Source organism: Leucopleurus acutus (genome assembly GCF_964270905.1).
Source record: "Leucopleurus acutus genome assembly, chromosome: 13".
NCBI classification, from domain to species: domain Eukaryota; kingdom Metazoa; phylum Chordata; class Mammalia; order Artiodactyla; family Delphinidae; genus Leucopleurus; species Leucopleurus acutus.
The window spans coordinates 24,382,213-24,395,891 of NC_139155.1; the positions used below are offsets into that span (position 1 = coordinate 24,382,213).

At 51.2% G+C, this 13,679-nt stretch overlaps 1 protein-coding gene across 1 annotated transcript in view; it reads left to right on the plus strand.

The window, feature by feature from the left end:
- MYO5B (myosin VB) overlaps positions 1-13,679 on the plus strand; it is a 396,769-nt gene that overhangs the window by 297,866 nt on the left and 85,224 nt on the right. The window contains exons 15-17 of the mRNA XM_082853383.1: positions 435-575; positions 1,190-1,287; positions 7,745-7,831. Of these exons, the coding sequence (XP_082709509.1) occupies positions 435-575; positions 1,190-1,287; positions 7,745-7,831 (326 nt within the window). The remainder of the gene's footprint in view (positions 1-434; positions 576-1,189; positions 1,288-7,744; positions 7,832-13,679) is intronic.

Consider the following 13,679-nt stretch of genomic DNA (forward strand, 5'->3'; position numbering starts at 1 on the left):
CCCCATCAGCAGGCATTTCACTTTGCCCCTCCCCTCGCCCCTGGCAAACCGTATATGACCTGCTGTCCCCTGGACATTTCCTGTAAATGGAATCACACACTGTGTGGTCCTCTCGGTCCGGCTTCTTTCACTTGGCGTGTTGCCAGAGTTCACGCAGGTTGTGGCATGTATGAGGACGTCATTCCTTTATATTTTTTGTTGAGTAATATTGCATTGCGTGTATTCACCATATTCTGCTCATCTGTCCATCAGTTGATGGGCATTTGGGTTGTCCCTGCTTTGTGGGCATTAGGAATAATGCTGTACATGTGTAACGCTATTAGGAATAATGTGGACGTGTGTTTCCAGTTCTCTCAGGCGTGTATTGGAAAGCTACTTGGAAAGAGTGTAAGCAGCATAAAGTCCAAGAACTCGTTCTCTGTGTTTGTTTCTAGCTCCCCCTGGTGGCTGACTTGTTCCACGATGGCAAAGACTCTGCTCCTGCTGCCGCCACATCTTCAAAGATCAGCGTTCGCTCTGCCAGACCCCCCCTGAAAGCCTCCAACAAGGAGCACAAGAAAACCGTGGGCCACCAGGTCAGCCCCAGGCCTCATGGCGGGAGCTGTGGGCCCTGGCACGTGTAGAGAAACAGCTCCTGCCGTGGGTTTGCTGTGGGATGTTATGTCCAGTGTGTCTCCCAAGAGAAGAGAGTGCCTGCTGAGCCCCTGGCAGCCACTGACCTTAATACTTCGATGGATTTCCGGCTCTGGGCATTTCCTGTAAGGCAGTAATTCCCGGGATGCCCGGGCACCACGTGTCAGGGCTCCAGGGCCTCACGTTTAGGACTCATGGGCCTCCATTCACAGAGATGGTCCCTCTCACGCTCTTAGCACTTGCGCACCTTATCTCATCTGATCGGGGCACTGAATGAGACGCATCCGGGCGGTCTCTCCCCACGTGCTTTGAGGAGCCCCGGTGCCGGGGATGTGGGAGGGCCTTGGTTTTGGTCATGCAGCCAGGCAGCTGTCAGAGCTGGAGTCTGACACCAGGTCCCTGGGTGTCCCCCTGTCCTGGGTTAAACAGGAATGATCTGAACAATAAGAGTATTGACAGATACTACCACCAGTCTGTGTGTGCTCCTTTTTGTTCCTTATTCAGCCACAAAGCTGAAGACAAATAAATCACCAGTCACTGATCTTTGTCTCCCCAGTTCCGCACCTCCCTGCACCTGCTCATGGAGACCCTGAACACCACAACGCCGCACTATGTCCGCTGCATCAAGCCCAACGACGAGAAGCTCCCCTTCCGGTGAGTGCCGGCCTCTTCGTGTGGCCTTACAAGTTCAGGGGCAGGCACAGCCTCTCAGAGGTCCGCAGTCTTCAGCAGGATGAGTGGCTGATCCTGCACTCCCCAATGGTTTATATGCCGAATACAGGTTACACCTGTCTGTTGTGCGGAGGATTCAGGGGGATGAGAAGATCCAGTTCCCCGATCCCCTGTTGCTTACGGTGGTGTCAAATGTGCCCACGAATCCAAGAACCACTTAGAAGTGTGCCGTTAAATGCAGACATGGTGCGTCTCACAGTGACTGCTCAGTTCAGAGACCGGAGCATGTCCGGAGTGGTCAGGGAAGGCTTCTTGATGGAGGAAGCATAACCTCAAGCAGTGTGTCAATGCAGATGGTCCCATTTCTCACATCCCCTCTCCTGCTGGGCTTCCGGAGTTACCCACACTTGCTCACCTTCCCCTCACTCTAACCCAAATGCTGCCACTACTCCTACCTTAAAAATTTTCTTCCATTTCTGACACCACTCCCGTGGTTGACTTCACCCAAATCTGGGGAGCAGTGACTCTTCAGTACCTTTGTCATTTCTGGGTTGTGCCAGGTTCCAGCCAGCCTTTCTGCAGGCCTGCTGCAGCTTCATTGGCCCCCTCACATTCAGCGTGTGTGACACCAAACTCATCCTTTCCCCCTTGAATGTTTCCTGTTTACTTGGTCTCTGTTGTAGTAAATGGCATAATGATTTCCTGACATCTCATCCACCCGCCGAACTTCGTTCTTCCAAACCAGAAACCTGAGGTCTCTCTGGACTGGTGCTGTCCAGTAGAACTTTCTGTGATGATGGAACTCTTCTATAATCTGCCTTGACCAACATGGTAGCGGCTAGTCACATGTGACCATTGAGTTCTTGCAATGTGGCTGGTGTGACTGAGAAAGTGAATTCTTAATTTCATTTTAGTTACTTACAAGTGGCTAGTGGCTACCATACTGGACAGCATGACCCTTGATTCTTCCCTCTCCCTTACTCCCCAGGATCCAGTCATTGTCAAAGTCCCACGGAGTCACTTGAAAATTTCTCACACTGGTCTCCCTCGTCTCTCCCTTCCACTTCGGCCTTGTTTCAGACTCTCTTCATCTCTTGCCTGGAATACTGCCCTGCGCCTTTAGAATGGTCTCTCACTCACCTCTGCAGCCTCTTCTTCTGTTACCCTGAGCCTCCACATGTGCTATTCCCTCTGGCCGGAGAAGGGATATTTTTACATTTTTCAAGCACTTTCCTCCCATCTTTCTGATTTCCTTTTTGGTCCTGGCATAATTTCTTTCTGTGAAATAATTTATTTTGGCAACTCTGACTCTGAGAATGAATATCTGAACTGCCTTCTGCAATTTGTATCAGTTAATAAAGCTTGAATTCCACTCACAGGAACCTTGTGCTGAGAAAGGTTAGGAAGACAGCGTCAAATCAGCCTTCTTTGAAGCGTGCTGACGGTTCATTCTTCTCCCTTCCTCCAAGTTTCCGAGACACGCTTAGGAATTCCCCCCGCCGTGTGGCATCTGTTTACCAGCTGCCTCCAGAAGAAAAGAGCCTGTTCGAAACACAGCATGTGCGGAAGACTTAGATTATGTGTGAAGGGCAGGAGCAGAGTGCTGGGCCCGGGAGAGGAGAGTCCAGGGCTGGCACCAGCTCTGCCCCCCAGCCAGCGCGACCTTGGGCAGTTCATTCGTCAGACTGGACGCCCGCCATATGCTGAGTTCTCATGCTGGGTCTCCCCTCCCAAGTGAGAGAAGACACTGGGGACTTTCAAAGGGACTTTCTAGTCCTAATATCCCATTTTTCTAAGGCCCTCCTTTTCCTTCGGGACCAAAATCTTCCTCCCAATAAAGAAAATGGGGGAAATACAGAACCAAGTCAGAAAGCCTGGATTCTCTGCTACCAATTATTTGGTGTATTCCAAACTAGTCCTTTACCTTCTTAGTTTCATTTCCTCATCTGTTCATTGTGGTTAAAGAAATAATTATCCTGATGGAAGAATTCAAGGAGGTAATGGGGATTATTTGTGACACGCATAAAAATGTATGCCGTTAAAATATATGACGTTGGGCTTCCCTGGTGGCGCAGTGGTTGAGGGTCCGCCTGCCGATGCAGGGGACGTGGGTTCATGCCCCGGTCCGGGAGGATCCCACATGCCGTGGAACGGCTGGGCCCGTGAGCCATGGCCGCTGAGCCTTCGCGTCTGGAGCCTGTGCTCCGCAACGGGAAAGGCCACAACAGTGAGAGGCCCGCGTACCGCAAAAAAAAAAAAAAAAAAAAAAAAAAAAAATATATATATATATATATATATATATATATATATATATATGATGTTGTTGATATTCTGGAAGGAAAGTGCTATATCCCTCCTCCCATCCCCTAAAGCTAGGCTTTCTCAGCCTCAGCACTCTTGACATTTTGGCCCAGGGAATTCTTTGCTGTGGGGTGTCCTGTGCGCTGGAAGAAGCTTAGCAGAACCCCTGGCCTCTGCCCACTAGACGGGAACATCCCTACTCTTGTGACAACTAAAAATGTTTTAAAGCATCGCCACATGTTCCTTGGAGGGCAGAATTCCCCCAGTGGAGAGCCACTGTCCTGCACTGAATGCTTTGTTGCCTCTCTTTTATAAAAGTCTTTCTCTCTACCTCTTCCTGTATTCAGGAACCATCTGTCCTGAGCACTGGGCTAGGACAGGTGGAATGACAGTGAATAAGACGTAGCCTTCATCCTTAAGGAGTTGCCAGCCACAAATAACTGTTGACCACATGGAAGGAGTGACTGTCAGTGGGTCTGTAGAAGCCACAGCAGCACAGAGGCGAGAGGGCATGAAGTGTCCAGGAAGGAGATGGCCTAGGGTGTGTGCGATCATCTGGGGTGGCTCATCGGAGGAACTGGCCAGGTTTCCTGAAGGCCAGTCCACTGATCTTAGAAGTGGGCGGTTCTGAGCATCTCGGAGTCCTGCGTGTTGCGTGCACAGCACTGCAGAGCCCCAGGCAGCCTGTGCGGAAATCAGCCAGGCGGCGCCACGGGAGGAGGTCTCACTCTGCGTCCAGCAAGCTTCCGGCTCTGCTGAACCTGCACAGTTTATTGAGAGAGGAGAGTATAACCCTGCATTTCAGCAGTTGGACCCTTACATATCTTTGGTAATTTTTCAGTCCAGACTTAGGTGTTGCTTGTCTGCACTGTGGCCCTCCCAAATTTAATAGGTGGAAGGGCTGGTCTTCACTCCCAGTTACTGGTAACTAATGCAGGGAGGCAGACTGAGCGAGTTTAACAGTGAGTTTTCTTTACTATCAGGGAGATAAGATTAAGGTACAGAAGGCTGGCAGGCTTTACGTGTCCCCTGGGGGGTGTGGACAGGGGAGGGTCATGGCAGTATCTTCTTGGTATACTGTCTTCTCGGGTTTTTTCTAACAGCTTCCTCTCTTTTACGTCACTCGATCATTACAACAAACCAGTAGATTCGAGTTGGGCAGATATTCTCAGCTCTCATTGAATGAGTGAGGAAGACGAGGTCCAGAGAGAGTGTTTTGCCCAAGGTGACATTAGCTGCTGGTGGCAGAGCTAAGGCCAGTCCAAGTTCCCCTTCAGCCTTGCTCGTTTCCCCCACCACGGGGAAGAGGATGTATGAAGAAGGGCGGGATTTTGCTGAGGTCATCAAGAAGCAGGGAAGAAGGTTAAAGCTGAGTTCAAAAATTATTTGCCGCATGCCTTCCATGGGACCAACTCGGTGTGTGGGCCCCAAGAGAAGACGTTTCCCCAAAGAGCTTCCACAGCACTGCATGGGAGCGGGGGTCATGTTCCCAAGCCGCTCCCCAGCCATCAGACAGGACCTGGTCCAGAGCTGGCATGCCCAGTTTTCACAGACATGATACCGGGGTCCAGAGCAGGAGGAGATGGGGGTGCTGGGGAAGAGTAATAGTCCTTTGAAGGAGGGAAGGGCCTCTCAGTGACAGTTAGCTCATTTTTCCACCCAGGAAGCAGCAGGAGGTCCTGGAGGAAGTAGGGACCCCAGCTAGACCCACAGCTCACAAAGGACTAGAGGTCACAGATGCTCGCCAAGCATGCTGCCCGTCCCCACCATGTGCAGCAGGTTGAACTTGACCCCGTAGTTGTGCCAAGCAAAGGGAAGAAGCCGATGGCCAGTCGAGATCCCGGCTGCAGGGTGCCTCGAGGGAGAGGCTGCTGTGAGCAGAAAACCTTTCCCAAGGACAAGCATGTCCACGTTGCATTCCTGACTCAGGGCCCAGCTGACCACTTGAGAGGCGAGATGAGCAGAACCTGTAAACGGCAGAGCCTGCCTCCCAAAGGCCGCCTTGGATCTCTCGAGGTCACAGGCAGCCTTTATGTCCCTCGGACGTACAGCTTCTTATGAAACTGATCACCACCACCCGTATGAAGGTCCTCCTCGGATCCCAGAACTGAGCCGAATCCTGGGGCGGCCTCAGCAAAATTGCAAAGTGTGGCATAGTAAGAGGGTCAGCCTACGGTCTAGTCTCGGCACGAGTGTTCCCTTTCGTCCTGTAAGACCCTTCCACTAAGGAGCTTCTTCTCTGCCTAAAAAGATGAAATTAACTCCTCTGAAGTAACTGTTGGTGTTCAGGACTCTGCAGAGTTCAGCGCTTAGTTGTGCCTTACACGCTCAAAGTGCCACGTGCACCCTGGGGCTGGAGTCATCAGGAAGACTGTATGGACGAGCTGGGTGTCCAAAGAGGGGAGGACTGGGGCAGGCAGGGGGAGGCGGGAGGAAGTCAGGGTAGCCCAGGCCTGGAGGAGGACGAGGGCGTCTCCTGGGACGCCGAGCCCTGCGCATTGGAACCAAGAGAGTGCCCGGGGAAGGTCAGCTCGCGGTCTCCAGTCACTTGGAAAATGCCTGCTGTTTCCCCACCACCAAGTGCCCTCTGAGCCCAGGCCACTGCAGGGCACCATCTGCCTCAGTGGACTCCTGGGCCCCTGGCCCACGTGCAACTCAGCGTAAGAGAGCAACGTGACCAGGGGCCGAGCAGGTCGTAGAGATGGGAGGACAGAGAGGGTGTGTCCCATGGAGAGATGTGAATCTAGGGCGGTGGACCCCAGGCCACGTCCTTCCTGCAGAATTCCAGAATCCTGAGTGGGTCCAGCTGCTGGGAGAAGAGCATCTGGGGCTGTCCGGGAGCGTGGCAGACAAATGTGGTGAGAGGTTGCCTGCTGAGCCCTCCCGGGTCCTAGGAGTAAGGAAGCTGCCATCTGCATTTACCCAACAGGGCAGGTAGGCTGCCCGACTGCCCGGCCAGGTGTGCGCTGAAGCCAGTACAATCCGCAGGATCCGGGACTGAGTCTGGAGGGCCTCACCCCTGCCCTCCCTCCTCCCAGAGTGCAAGGAGCAAGAGGCCCTCGGCGTGTAGCCAGGCTTCAGAACAGCCAGAAAGAAATGGAAACACTTATTCCTCATCCCAAATATAAATGATTAATTCTAGTTCAGCTTAATTCTTTCTCCACGATGACTCCCTGGTTACCCCAGCCAACCTCAGCATCTTTCCCTCCAGTTTCTTTCAGCATGTTCACCGCCTTTATCACATACTGCCGTGTGGTTTACTTCTTCTATACACTTCTCTCCTCTCAAGTGTGGATGCTCTTAGAAAATCCAGACCACGTCTGACTTTTTATTCCAGTGTCCCACTCAGTATATGTGTAGGGCATACATGTATACCCAGACATACACATACACATATACCCAGAATAAAAACTGGGTTTTCAGTGCTAAACGTAGCATTTTAGGGTGGGTGAGTTGTTGAAGTCATGGCTCATATCTCTAAAGACAGGAAGATAAAGTTCTTCATCTATATGATTCTTAACTGGGCAGCTATCATGATAGTAGCTAACAATACGTATGCCCTTATGTTCTGCCAGGCGCTGTTCTCACTGCTCTCATGGGCCATTACATTTCGTCTTCACACTAACCCTCTAAAAGGGATACTTCTATGATCCCCACTTGACAGATGAAGATACTGCCGTGCAAGTTTATGTGACTTGCCCCAAATCACACATGCAGCTATAAGTGATCACGTCATGATTCAAACCCAGGTCTACGTGGCCTGAGACACTCCCCCTTTTAACTCTGGAGTCAAATAATGCTTGTGGTGCCGAGTGTATATGATTTGGCTGTTGAATTAAGACAGAGGCCCCTGTGTATGGAAATAATGAGGGAAGGCTCTGCAGAGGAAGCAGGAATGAGCCTTGGTGGGTGGACAGAATGCGGCGGGCAGAGAAGAGGAGTATCCCAGGTGCGAATAAGAATGTGCACAGAACTGAAGATGCTGAGATGGCTCGTGTGCTGCCAGTCACTGTTCTTTAGTCTGTGGTTGGCCTGACCTTGAGCTCCAGGGTGCCTGTGCAGGAGGGGGTGGGCTCTCCCCCTCCCCTGTTCCACTCCTTTGCCATGTGGCACTCACTGCTTGTCTTGTGTTTTTCAGCTTTGACCCGAAGAGAGCAGTGCAGCAGCTCCGAGCGTGCGGGGTGTTGGAGACCATTCGGATCAGCGCAGCTGGCTACCCGTCCAGGTACCGCGGCCCCTGGAGCCTGGCTCCCCAGGGAACCGTCTTATGTGCTGTCCCCCAAGACAGAGCCTCCAGAAATGTTCCCCAACACTGAGGGCTCAAGCAGGGCGCTGACAGACAAAAGAATTTCAGTTTGGGCTGAGAAATATGGGTGTCAACGGTAACATCCTCCTGGACAGCTTTTCAGATTTCAACTTGGCATTGGTCTGGGTGTCAGGCTGGCTGGAGTTGCCAAGGGGATTTCTCCTGTGCCCAAGTCCTACCTTGTCCTCTTTACCTTTTGCTTGTTTGTTCTTTATTGTGGCAAAATACACTAACATTTACCATCTTGATCATTTTTAAGTGTACAGTTCAGTGGTACCAAGTCCATTCATACTTGTACAAGCATCACCACTGTTCATCCACAGAACTCTTTCATCTTGCAAAACGGAAACTGTGCCCATTAAGCACTACTCACCATTGCCTCCATTGGCAGCCAGCGTTATACTTTCTGTCTCTATGATTTTGATGACTCTACACTGATGATTCGTGTAAGTGGAATCATGCAGTACTTGTCTTTTAGTGCGTGGCCTATTTCACTTCTCATAATGTCTTTAAAATTCATCCGTGTTGTAGCATGTGTCAGAACTTCCTTTTCTAAGGCTGAATAATATTCCCTTATATGTAGAGACCGCATTTTGTTTATCTGTTCATCTGTCAATGGACCCCTTTACCTTTTAATATAGAATCAGATATATGACGGAAAATGTCATTTCTTTGAGCTAAAAGACCGCTATCACGATCTGATGTGCATTGTGGATAGGCCGCTGAGCCACCCCAGTGTCTGTTAAGCTGTGCCAAGACCGTGGATCCCTCTGCTGGGCACTGGCCTGAAATAGGGGTGGGGTTCAGATAGCGCCCAACTAGCCCCCGTGAAATCACGTAAGCCAGACATCTTCTGCCAGGAACTGGAGCTGAACAGGGCACTGTAGCAACCCAGAGCCTGTGGTATTTTCCACAGGGACCCACCTGTCTGAAGAAGGTCCTCTAAGTGTCAGAAGGAGGAAGGAGCCAGAAATGGGGAGGAGGAGAGGCAGCCCAGCCCCCCTCCTGCCATCTCCACCTGGCACTTTCCCACTGCAGCTAAGGAAACATCCATATGCAGTGGTCAGTTACCCAGAAACAACTTAACCATCAACGGCTCCCAGATGTTGCACCTGGGAAGGAAGTTGCTGATGGAATTAGGAATTTGCATTTGACCTGGAAGGTGCAAAGAACTGTCACTAATCTGCAGCACCCATGCAGCTTCTCAAAACCCAGCAGGTTCAAGCATTGCTCAGAATGATCTGCTCCAGCTGGAGGTAGAAGGCTGCTCTTACTGTCTTTCAACCACATCTCTCTTCTTAGAACAGACAAGGAGTGTCCTGGGGCTCCATCTCATTTTTGGACCTTGGGGTCTGAACACAACTGGCTAACAACTCCACGATTAACGAGGTGGGCCGCGCTTGCCCTTCTTAGCTGAAGGCTCTGTGCTCCTTCTTCCTGCCCTGCAGCGTCCACATCAGCCTTTTGATTGAGCGGAAGGGGCTCAGGCTGCAGGCACAGTGGTTCAATCTTGAGTTCAAGTATTGTAGCCTGGCTGATTGGATGGCCTTTCAGTGATGGTCCAAGCACAGGGTTCAGACCAGACATAGTTTGTTCCACTTAAGAACTTGACAAGGACGCTAGGGAGCTGTCGAGCCACTGGTTTTCAAACCGTGTTCTACTGGCAGCCGGGCCCCACTCCGGCTCCTGGTTCTTCTATCTGCTGGGCTCCCGGAAAGGCTTCTTTAATCCCCCATCTTGAGTCCAGTGTCTCTCAAAACTGCATCGCAACCCACTAGGGGGTCAGGAAAGCAATTTAATGGGCTGTGGCCAACATCTTGTTTGTTTAACGAAATAACTTCAGATGGAAAATAGAAGGTGGCAGTTTGCGGCAGAAAGTGTGTTGTGGCCTGAGCTCACTTTAGCTGTACGTGTAGGTGTGGGTGCTTCCTGATTTAACATGCACCTTCACGAGGGAGGCCCCGAGAAGGAAGTGAGCTGCCCAGGGTCACCAGCTGGCTGTGCTCGGGCTGGACTAGAATCACCCTGCCCTGCTCTGCCGGGTGGTGGTTGGCAAACATCTTAACTGCTTACGTCAGTGAAGCGTTTCTTCACTCTTCTTCCAAACAGGTGTCTCGGACGAGTGAGGGGACAGGTGGGGTCCTGTGGGCTGGGCCCAGGCTGGAGGCCTGGTGTGGAGCTGCTCCCTGCCCTCTCCAGCTTGTAAATAAAAGACCAGACTGCAGAAGCGCGGCCTGGACTGGAGCCATCAGAACCTGGTGGTTGGGCCTTGGGCTTCAGAGTCAGGCCTAGATTTCAGTGTCAGCTCCCAGACTCCTAGGCTGGGTGACCACAGGCGAGTAAATTAATCTCTCTGAGCCTGGGTTCCCTCATTATTTAGTAGAATGATCATACTTATTTCATAGACTGTTGTGATAAATGAGGTAATGCATCTGAAGTCCTCAGCACAGGCACATAAGCATTTAATAACATATTTATTCCTCATCCAGATATGAGCGAGAAGCTGCATCCTTCTGGGGTAATTATCAGGGTAGGACATGTCTATATCAGACATTTCTAGCTTTGTTTTTGTGAAATCCTGATGTACCTGGTCGCCTCAAAAGAGCATTCTGGAGTTTTCAGAACTCTCCAAGCAATTGAAAAGGTCAGTCTAAGAATTGTCTAAAGTACGTCAAAACAGAGTAGAGCTGAGATGTCCCATGTTAAACTGTGGAGGGTCCCTGTGCAGGAAACTTAGGGATCACAGGTCCTCACAAGCATACCTGTGCTGTACAGTGCAGAGGTCTGGAGGTAAGCAGAGAAACCCAGGCGCTCATCTTTTTGTGTAACATATAATGGGTGCTAATGCTGGGCCTGTCCAATGGGAGGCGTGAACATTGGGACCCTCTGAAAATGAGATAGTCTAAGGTAGATGGAAGCTTGGGGACCCGTCTCAGTATACAAGGAGCCCCCTGTTTCGCCAAGAACTTTCTAACAGAATGAATTGTTTAATAGTGGGACAAATGGCTTGCAGAGGGCATGACCCTCTTTTCTTGGAGAATGTCAAGGAAAGGCTAGAAGTCTTTGAGTCTGACATGCTTAACCATAGATCATGCTTCAGGCAGAGGCCCCTGCTCACCTCTGTCACCTCCGATCCACCCGTGGAGCTTCCTCGCAGCCTCACTGTGAAAGCAATCGGAGTGACAGCGTGTGCCACCCACTGGTTTTGCTGACACAGTACAAAACCATCTGTTTTGGAGGTGGAAGAGGAAGGGGAGAGCGTTTTACTCCTGTGGTCTCCCATGAGTTTTTGTAGCATGAGAAGGTTTTCCTGCCTTCATGGTATCCCTTTCTCCTGTTAATCTGTCCTTCCACAGCATGTCTCATCCCGTATCGAGCATCTAGCTCCATGCCGATTGCTCTGAGGGGATTCAGGATGTAAGGCATGGCCTCTGCCCACCAGGAGCTCACAGTCTAGGAGGAGTGAGTGCTACACGCCTAAAGCAGTTAGAGAACAACTGACTGTTGTAGGTGCAAGTTTAGGAGGAAACATGTCTTCATGGAGGAGGTAAGACGTGAGCTGGACCTTGAAGGGTGAGGAGTATTCGGATTGATGCGGAGGCAGCGGGAGGTTACGGCCAGTCAGGGCGCGGCGTGTGGTCCAGGTCTGGAAGGGGTGGTAGGTTGCTCTTCCTGTCCAGTGATGGGGGAGATCAGCTCAGTGCCCGTTCCCCCTGCTCAGTCCTCCAGTCTTAGCGTGCCAGGGGTGCTTTTCGCCTCATCCAGACAGCCCCTTCCTTGGCAGCCAAGAGAATGCATTCCCTCCAAGTCTTTCGATTCATGTGGAGAACCACTTCTGCTGTTCATTCCACCTGGCTGCAGACAGAGTTGCCAGTGAAGTGGAGACGCCCACAGACTTGCTGGCCTCTTACGGGGCAGCTGATGGGTGTCTTTCCCTTCCTCCCTAATTGTTTCAGACTTATTCCCAGCAGATAATTACAAGGGCATCTGTACCTTTTGCTTTTGTAATTGCAAAACACAGTTGGATGATGGAAAGGTATTGTAGAGAAGGAAAGAAAGCCTGGTATTTTCTGGTATCACAGAAGATGTTACTTAATGCTGTGATTTAAATGTTTGAGATTAGATCCAGAACACTGCGTTCCATATCCTCCTCCTGTTTGCTATCGTAGCAGATTTTGCTGAAGGGTCAAAGAGAGGATTTCCTCCCCAAACTGCCATTTGAAATACTAACTTTTGGAAAGAGGCACCATAGTGTTGTGCCACCTTTGTTAGTGTTGAGACGGAGTTGAATCCTCCATATTATTTCAGTTGGATCCTAACTTCTCCCCACCGCCAAGTCACAGCACCTCGGGTGGCATTTCTTTGGAAGGTGAGTGGTGAGAGGGAAGGGCTGCGGGGCAAACCGCCACACCCGGAGTCTCTGGCTCTGCACGTGGCCTGACTTTCGGTAGCTGCCAGCCTTGGTAGCCACGTGGAGTGACCTCGCTGGTTAAAAACAAAATGCTACCTAACTGCTTCATCCAGAAGCCTGGTGTGTGTCTGCTGTGTCTGGGGGTGAAGTGAGTGAGGTTTAACGGATACTGTGTGCCTGTCAAGGTGTTTGCCACTGAAGGAAACACACAGGTGTCACGTGTGCTCCCTCAGTGTAGAGGTGAGCAGTCATTTTGTTGACCTGACTCGAGGAGACCTTCGTGGGACCAGAGGGTCATCACAAAAAGACTTCAGCTCCCGTGGCTGCTGAGACGCAGTGCAGCCAGGTGATGCCACGTGCGTGAGCTCGTCAGGCAGCCACAGCTTCGCACAGCTGTCTCCAAAGGAAACTTGAATGGCTTCTTTGATTACGGGGATTACAACTCATAACATTTGCCTACATTTCTCCTTCTGTGGCCACAGGGCAGGTATCACTTTACAGGGAAGAACATGGCAAAGGGAAAGGGAACGCATGGTCCAGGGTGGCAGGGACTTGTGATGAAATGTCCAGGGGGCTCTTCCCCAAGGAGCCCGAGCCAAAAGCAGCCCTTTTCAGCTGGGATCTCAGGCCGGGTCCCTGCATCCAGCCTACCGATGCCCTGGGTGTGGAGCTCTTAGCCCTGTTCCGAAATTAATAGATGCCAGTGCCCACACAGTCCACCAAGCCAGAGAGGATGAATGCAGAGTCGCTGGCCAGCCGCGGCCTCCGGCGCTCCCTCACCCCGGTCTCAGGCTTCAGTATACCTGTCTGTTTTTATCCTCCCTAAGAACTATGGCCCTCTGTGAGTCTGATTTAAAATGAACATGTATCACTCAAGTTGAAATGCAACAGTGGCTAAGATAAATATCCATGATCACGTCCATAAAGCACCGTGATAAATGCGCTGTCCAGGAAGACAAGCTCGTCCCCCAGCACCTGACTCCCAGCCCCGCCCCCCAGGAGGTGTCTTACGCCTGTGCAGTCACCTGTCTCCCTCCTCGGGGGGCTTCAGAGCAACTTTGTGTCCTGGAGGAATTGTGAAGCAAATTCCACTTAAGCAAAACAAGCGTGTGGTGGGGGCGAGGAGAGAGGGGATCTGCTTGAATATGCAGTATTTATATCCTAGGAAAAAAACTCACCGTAACTCTTCACTCTACCTCACAGTCACGTCAGAAAAACTCATTGGTGCTTTCCGAAAAGACTTCCACTCCTTCCCCAGCTTCACCCCCCTGCCCCATAGGGACTAAGTAGCATAGGATTGGAGAACTGGATGGAGGCTTGAGAAATTGCTTGGTTCACCTTCCTATTTAATCATGA